The following is an 8,810-nucleotide window of genomic DNA, read 5'->3' on the forward strand; positions in this document are numbered from 1 at the left end:
TTCCAGTGTGCACCGCTTCTAATTTTATTGCTTCATATTATAAACCACTTATGTCGGTCAGATGAAGAGTGCAAGGGCCTAACCACAGAGCTGACGCGAGAAGGATTTGAGTACACACTACCAAGCGATGTCTTCCAAAGGTAGGATTGTAGCGAAATATTGATCTCTTTTAATTTCATCATCATAATAATCATGTGTCCAACGCAGCAGCAGCAGCAACACTTGTGGTGGTAGTAGTAGTAGTAGTAGTAGTAGTAGTAGTAGTAGTAGTAGTAGTAGTAGTAGTAGTAGTAGTAGTAGTAGTAGTAGTAGCAGCAGCAGCACCAGCACCAGCACCAGCATCTGCTGCAGCAGCACCAGCCCCAGCATCAGCAACAGCACCAACAACAGCAGCAGCAATCACAAAAAAGAAGCAGCCATCATCATCATCATCATCATCATCATCATCATCATCATCATCATCATCATCGTCGTCGTCGTCGTCGTCGTCGTCGTCGTCGTCGTCGTCGTCGCCGTTGTTTTGTAACTCTTCTCAATGTTATCTCAGGCACAGCAGCTGTGAGTTTAGTATGGCCAGCAACCTTTCTCCCGGAGAACGAGTACGCTTCAGAGTCCTTTATTCTGAAAGTGACTTGACACTGCGATCAGGTAAGATTTCGCTTCTCTAGAATTACGAGACCTATCTGTTAAGTACCTAGTTTTGAGAAATTTCAAGATTAAAGTTTGGTGTTCCACAATATGTCAATTTTTGTCGAATGCTATTCTTTGAGTATCTTTATATCGACTCCAGATAATCTTAGGGTTTTTGTGCAGCAGATAGAATATTTATTGATTTCTGATCGTATGGTCTTAGTATCTCAAAACGGCCAAAATGTTAGTTATAACTTTGTAATGCTAAGGTAGCGATCTGTTCATTAATAACTAGAACGAGCTCGGCTCAAGGTAATTCTGTTGCTACTTACATTGACGATTTGTTCTCTCCTGATTCAGCGACACAAAATACAATGTCAATATAATAATATGGTATGACAAACCCAAGAGACAGGACGAACACGAACGTGCATGCACGCATACACTAATAGGCCGGTCCCAGAGTGGCTCTGAAGGTCTGACATGTAGCTCGCCTGGCTTGCACTGTGCAAATGAATGTATACATTATCGTGTGCTTAAGCAGCGTCGCTGTGTCGTCTGTTTTTTGCCAGCTGAGCTGCGCAATGCGTCAGACGTGCTATTCAACAGTGTTGTAATAATGGCGGACATGTGTCGCCTCGCTTCGGGTTTATTTTCGACTGAAACTCTTTATAGATCATCAAAATCAACAAGAAGTAAGTATTATTAGGTGCTTTACTATTAATATTGATGCTAGCATCAACACTTGGCCACACAATCACCCAGAAATGCATTTTATCATACTTTGAAACTTCGAATCGAGAGGTTGACCTAGTTTCGATTGCTGTCGTAGGCCTAGGCCTAGGCCTAGATCTAGGTGTGCTTCTCTAGATTCTAGATCTAGATCTAGATCTAACCTTGCATTGTAACCAATGTAAACTATCGCCGCGTGCAGCTGCAAATGTGTTTGTGTGTGTTTGGTTTTGGGGGGGGGGGGGAACTGCACTTGGCATATGACGTAAAGAAGAGTTGTCCCGTCTTGGTATAATTGGTCTTGGATTACACAGTACCTAAATATAGCAAGGCAGACCCGTCAGTTGCACACCTACACACGTCAACACACAGTGCGGCTGTGCTAAGACGCAGCGAGTGTGCCTCGCTCTCGCTGAGACACAGGCGCCAACCCACAGTGCGGCTGTGCTGACACGCACACGGCGTGCGCCAGGCGAGCTACAGGTCAGACCTACAGAGCCACTCTGGGACCGGTCATACACATACACACACACTCAGTGTGTCGGACAGAAAAATCTCCTATTAGTCCATATCTTGATACCTATGCTTTGATAGCATTAGACAAGCGAGCCCTGTTATCCGTTTCGAAGAGTACTCTTTACTGAGTAATCCTGTTCTAGCCGTGTGGCAGTTCCCAGTTGCCTCCCGGCGTGGAAGTATCCATCCACTTCTTGTGTCTGTGGAGTGGCGGTAAGGCACTTCGCTGTCGTACGCACAAGACCTGAATTCGATTCCTGAGCGGGGAGAATTTTTTATTTATAAAGTGCCTCAGTCATTCTGTTAGGATTCTATATCCCTCCCACCCCAGGTTGGTCCTGACATGCAAAGTCGGAAGCCTCCATTCTTTTTGCTACATTAAAAACATGATAGGTAAACAGAATTATTCATGTACACCCCCCCCCCCCCCTCTTTCTCCTCGCTTCCGAATCTTCTGTTTGTCTCCCCAGTTGCACATATGGCAGGTAGACGCAAATTTTATACACTCCTCGAGAATGGAGTTTGGCTTCCGAACAAGTGGGTCTACTCCAGATACCCCCTGGCTCTAACCCTTAAAGGAGGTGCTCACCCAAGTAATGGGTCGTCTTCTTTCTCCTTTGAAGTGATCAATACACCTGGTGAGTTTGTGTCCAGTCGGTTTTTTTAAAATGAATATGATGCTCTTATTTGATTCAATTACAAAGACTTTTTAGTTTTTCAGGGGTGCCCATTGCGGATGTGATGGGGTCGCGTCTGGTCGATCGCCCGACTCGTAGCCTGAAAACAAACGCGTTTGTATTTGAGGCGAGAATTGGGCGATCGGTTTGTGTCACGATAGCTGCTTTCCGCCCTCAATCTGGCAAGCAAACCGAACCGACCCGACCCCACTGTGCCAATGGGCACCTGGTACTAGTAAGTTTTAAGGCACTTTCAACACAATTCGGTCATATAATTGCTGAATAAAGATATATTGTTTGACAGTAACATGTAAAAAAAGATTATCTTTGATTTCGAAATGGTGTTTAGTTCTACAAAAACGATCCATGCGAAAATACCTCTCATTTATTTTTAAATATAAGCCTGATGTCATAAGTAGGCCGTTATGGTGCACTTACTGTTTCTCCCTCTCCCCTCTGTCCTACTTGTAGCTCCTGGGTGTGGAAACCTTTCCCTCACTGCAACCACCGTCCCGCAAAAGCTGACCTCTCCGTACTATCCAGACTTCTACCCAACGTGAGTAACATTGCACATTTTTAGTGGGGTCCCTTAATGACGAAAATTAGGTGTATCCTGCACTTTATGTTAGAGACATACTTTAAGGTGTATATGTCTCCAAAGACAATTACCTTTCAAATAAGCAAGGGATCCATGATGATCCTTGACCGGAAGTGGGTGTGGCCAGCTGTCAAAGTAGGTCACTATCACTTTTCTCAGTCTACTCACTAGACCACCACATTATATTGTCAACAAATATCCAGACACAATAGGAGAACTCAAAATGTAAGATTTCTGTCTATCAATCACGAATAATGATGAAAAATACGTTTGGCACAGCAAAATGGCAAAACAGGGTTTAATAATATTTCATGTGATGAGGTCACGCCGGCATACTACAGCACTCAGAGAAGTTCTGACTCACTTTCAAATATGACGCTAACCTTGAGCAGTTATTTTACTCTTTTTTTTTCAAGAATTCAATATGTCAGATTGATCAAAGAAATCCATTCATTAAGTGAAATTTTTGCAATATTGTTTTATTTGATCTTTGAATAAACGTTCTTCAAATGGGCAAGTCTTCTTATTATGCATATTTGTAAGACAAAATACAAGTAACACACCATCAGAATGTCTGCTAACCATTGTCAGATGTAAAGTGAGTTCTTGTAAGCACATAATATATGGTAAATGTTGAAACGTTCTAATAGAGATAGTAATCTTCAGCGTTTCAGCAGTTCCCCGAGCAAACACACAATGCTGTGCAGCATAAGCTAGCTTTCTTGCATTTGCTTTACCCCCGACAACCACCTCTCTCTTGCATGCACCCACACTTAATGAGTTCGCAGCAAACGTCACAAGCCTGTTGAAGAGTTGTCAAGAGAAGCACCCAAAGCTTGTTTCCACTTTCATCTCTTTGCTAGCCCCATTTTGACGGATCAGGTAAGTCTGGTACTTTTTTGAGAGATTTTCCCCACACATGGCCTGCCTGGTAAGTTGCCCGCAGAATGTGTTGCTCCAGAGCCTTTTCTGTGGGTGGAATGACTTCTAAAGATGGCGAGTGCTGTGCAAAGAGTGTTTGTCTGGCCTGGTGTACCTTGTAAAGAGTGCTGGTCTTGTCCTAGAGGAGCACCACGAACCGCCGGAGCTTATCCATCCACTCTTCTTGCACAGACTCGGGCCCAGCAGAAAGAGGGCGGAAGACTTGAGTGATCCGAGGAAATACTTGCCAGATGTGCCAGATGTGCCAGGCTGATTTCTTGCCCTTTCCTGAAAAGAAGGATACAGTATCGCATCCAGTCTTGGCATGGAAAAATGTCAGGGCTTTGGATCTATTTTCTCCGAGCTATCGGGCTATGAGATGGGCGGGATATTTCTGGACTTCTTACCCGTCCCAACCCACAGTTCTGTCACTTAAATGGTGAATATGTTGGCGACTGCAAGTACAACAACATCGGTGTCTGTCGTTCTGATCCTTACTTTTTTTAGTTCTTTCTTCGAGCAATCCAACTCATGTAAGAAGATCCTGGTTTCTGCCTCTTCCTGTTGACATGGCTCAAGAGACTCGGCATTGAACTGAGGTGATGATGTCAACACTCTGTAATGGTATGTGCTGACAGCTGTTTTGGCGGAAACATAAAGCTGTTCAACTCTATGACTCAAAAAGGCCAAAAGGTCCTCTCTTTTTTCTCAACACGTAGGAATCCGTGCTAGTTTCCTGGAACGGTGGCCTGCGCTGAGACTTTTTCAAATCCCTAACCCTCTTTTTTTCTTGCAGCGGCCTTCAGGCTGTCTGGGAAGTACATATCCCATACCACATCAACTCTTCTCACACCCTATAACTGCCGTTGAATGTAGGGTTCGAAAACGCTGGTTGTTTACTCAAGAAATATCTTTGAAAGCTTTTGTCCAAGCATCTGGACAATTGCAGCCCCGTCAAGTATCATGGCATCAACCATCGGGCTTTCTTCGACAGTCAGCACTTGTAGAATCTCTGCAGGTGTTTCAAGGTCAGGTTCGGATGTGAAGTTTGCCAATAAACACTCCAGATCCAACTCATTCTGCAGCAGGTCTGTGACGTCGAGCAGATCGTCTGAAATTGTGCAGAGATGGATATGCACCAAATTCATCGACCTCCATTAGAACCTCAATGCTCCTGACTGCGGGAGATGATTTCTGGGACCGAAGAAGTTATTTTCTTCGTTTGAGTGCCCAGGGACATGAGGCAGACCAGCAGGTCGGCTTTTTTTTCAGTTCTGTCTTCCTCAAGCTTGGCCAGAGATGGTGGAAAGGGTTCATTTGCATACCAGAAGAAAGATTCCAAGTTTGTACCTCTGGCCTGGCATGCAATGTACATTCACGCAAAGAAGTTTATATCACTCCTTCCTCAAAACTGACATTTATGTGACGATCGCTGATTTTCCCAACCTTTCCAGGTATAGAAAAAGTTGGTAATTGGTTTTTCTTTGTGCTGTGTCGCACTGCCTTTGATATGTCCGTAAATCTCTCCTTGATGAAGGTATGGTATTGGGATGTTCCGATAAAAACCGTGTTCCGTGCAGCATGAACGACTTCATCCCGTATAATATTCTCTGTGCCAAGCACAATGAGGTAGCACTATCCTCAGCAAAAGGGTTGCCTGATTCTTCAAAGATTAGATACCACGGCTGTAACCTCTTTCGTGAAAGTGTTCTGAACGTTTTGAATCTGGTCATGGTGGAGATCACCCTGTTGGGGACTGGCAAATAACTGCGCTTCAAACTCTTTGATGATGGAGCTTATCTCTGGCCCAGGAATCATCCAGTGTTTCAGTGCATTCAAAAATTACTTCTCGAACCAACTGCCCCTCCCTCGTCTTTGACCAAGGCATTGCTTTGCTCATGAGCTTTGTCCGAAGCAATGGAAGAGAAGACACGATGGCTCTTCTGTTTAGAGCTGAAACCCGTCAAGAACTCCTTTAAAATAGCAGGATGTGATGACTCGGGCATGGACAAATCAGAAATGCGCACAGCCAGCCAGCGGACATAACTGATGTGGTCAAGGGCAAAGAACCATGGCATGAACACTGTCAGCGACTATACTTCTTAAAGTCAGCAGAACGTATTGAATTAACATGCTGAAGGACAAACAACTGCAATTTCAAAACCAGCATCCAGCATGCAAACTGTAGCTGATCTTTCTCCATCATGGTATTCGTTTTCAAAGCGGGTCGATGTTGTCCACTGCACCAATGTTTGAATGTAAACGAGATTGTTATCTACGCTGTAGTTTGAGTTTGTTGATTGAATTTCTGCACTTTTTATGCCATAGTGCAGTCTGCTGTTGTAGCGTTGCCAAGAAACCATGTCCTTCATCTAACTTGGACAGGTCAACATAGATGGGGCATGAACCAAGGGTGTGGAATTCTTTAAGTCTCTCTGCCACATAGACATATCCAGCATCATCTCCCCTTTTCAAAAACTATTCACAACAGTTGCGCCTTAATCGTAGATCTAGTAAAACAGCAGCTCTGTAAACTATCAACACAGCGTAGGTCTACCGGAAACGTGTGTGTGTGGAGTTTTCAAGCTTGAGTTTTCAGCGGGAAAAAGTGTTGTCAGCTACATCCGACATGACAGGCTGGGGGTTTTCGTATGGTGCGCAGTTTTGGTCAAAAAGCTAAATGAGCGATTTTTAATTAGCTCTCACGCCTAATTAAATACTACCAGTAAATGGATCCCCCTCTCAAACAACTATTTTATACACTCCCAATTTAATGTGCTTAGCCAAATGTCTCTAACACGCAGCGCAGTTAAAACGGATTAACGAAATTTGACGTCTTCACTGTCCTTTGATTTGAGTGAGGGTGGGTGGTAGGCCTTAAATTACAGCAAAGGGTTCAGGGTCGTTGCTTTACGTGGCGAATGGGAGAATTGTTTAGCTACATATTTTTTAATAACATAATATTTGCTATGGCGTATACCAAATAAATTGCTATAGTTGTTTAAAATCGTTTTGTTTTTTATTGTTTTGCTTTTTTATTGTATTGTTGTTGTTTTGGGTTTTTTTGCTCTTAGTTCTGCCGCTTTTAGTGAAAGTATTTTCGACCCGATCCAATACAAAGGGGCGTTTGCTCCTAATTATGCTCCCCCCCCAAAAAAAAATTTTTTTTTTTTTTAAATTAAAAAAAAAATCCCTTTACTCTTTGTATACGGAGGGCTATCCCATGTTTGGATGCAGCCAGTAATGTCTTTTTTCTTTTTGGGAAGTGTTACACGGAGCTTGAAACTGCATAAAGTCATACGAGCGCGCGGGACATAATATTAAACATTTATTTTCATTTTGGTTGGAATTTTGAATTTTTGCTTAGGTGGCGGCCAAAGCGTACTTTTATGGATTTAAGGACCACCAAGCGATCTTTAACGTGCCTAACTTGCACACGCAACCTCTGAGATTTGTTGCTCTTATCCGAGAAGGATATGTGTTAGATCTTACCCATCATAAGATCAGGGGTGTTGCTGAAAGGCAGCAGAAAGAAGGAGCGGAACAGTAGCAGTCCAACGGCTAAAGAAAGAGTCATGAGCCAAGAGGAGGGGGAAAAGGGGAGGGGGAGAAGGGGAGGGGGAGAAGGGGAAGGGGAGAAGGGGAAGGGGAGAAGGGGGACAAAAGCAACGACAGAAAAAGGGTAGAGAGCAGGAAAATTGACAATTATAGAGAAGAAAATTTTCCGTCGCTTTCAGGTTACGAACCCGTGACCTTTTAAATGAGAGGCAATCTAGACCACGAGAGCACCCCCCCCCCCCAAAGCCAAGTAATGTCGAACAATTTTTCAGCAGCAGCTATTTCATTATGATTTCTCTCGTGTAAAAAGCTGCATAATTATGTTAACACCAAACTGAGAAAAAGTGAAAACACCTTGATAGAAACATTACAGTACGAACAAAGATAGGTAGGATTTTATGGAGTGCTTTGTATTGTGCCAGCGGATTTAACTCCCTGTATACCCAAAGTTGAGAATATTGTATATAAATGGATTGCTACGCTCACCCCTCCCCCCCTTTTCCCCCTAGTGTAGTAGATACAACAACAAGTGCCAGTACCGAGCAGCTTCCAGTAACTGCCCAAGTGTCTCTAACCTTTCGTACTTGGCCTTTTTGTGAAGTATTTTACATCGGGCTTTCCCCATTGCAGTCTAACTTTAATTACGGTCTTCCACCATATTCTATTATTGACTTGATTTAATAGTTGCTCCTTTAAAATCACTTTAAAAGGTTAGGAATTAATACTGTTACCTTGTCTAAAGAAACAGGTACAGTCCAATTCATTTGCAATGATTAATTAATTTAGTGTTTAATCCTACCGATAGCAATATAACAGTTCTCAACGAATTTTTAATAACATTGTGATGTGAACTTTGACGCCCATATATTGCACTCTTTTGGCTTACTAAATCTATAAATTACTGCCACAGGCATCAGTTACGCTCTTTCATTTGTCCACAGAGAGATAACATGCGACTGGGTCATTCGAAAGTCCTCTTCTGTACCTGCTAATGAGCACATAGTCATAGAAGTTCCAGAGTATCGCAAAGGTTGCACATATCATCTAAAAGAATCTCTAGATGTCACTCATATAAGAGGTGAGAAATATTAAAATGATAGTTGAGATGATGTAGACTTTCTCTTCTTCTTCTTCTTCTTCTTCTTCTTCTTCTTCTTCTTCTTCATCTTCTTCTTCTT

At 43.0% G+C, this 8,810-nt stretch overlaps 1 protein-coding gene across 1 annotated transcript in view; it reads left to right on the forward strand.

The window, feature by feature from the left end:
• The window catches only part of LOC101857224, a gene marked incomplete at its 3' end in the record, with an annotated part of 72,250 nt that overhangs the window by 32,200 nt on the left and 31,240 nt on the right, over window positions 1-8,810 (forward strand). Inside the window, 5 exon segments of the mRNA XM_035973048.1 lie at window positions 62-140; window positions 548-648; window positions 2,349-2,516; window positions 3,027-3,111; window positions 8,574-8,710. Coding sequence (XP_035828941.1) covers window positions 62-140; window positions 548-648; window positions 2,349-2,516; window positions 3,027-3,111; window positions 8,574-8,710 — 570 coding nt within the window.

This window comes from Aplysia californica, unplaced genomic scaffold (assembly GCF_000002075.1).
Source record: "Aplysia californica isolate F4 #8 unplaced genomic scaffold, AplCal3.0 scaffold00026, whole genome shotgun sequence".
Taxonomy (NCBI): Eukaryota; Metazoa; Mollusca; class Gastropoda; order Aplysiida; family Aplysiidae; genus Aplysia; species Aplysia californica.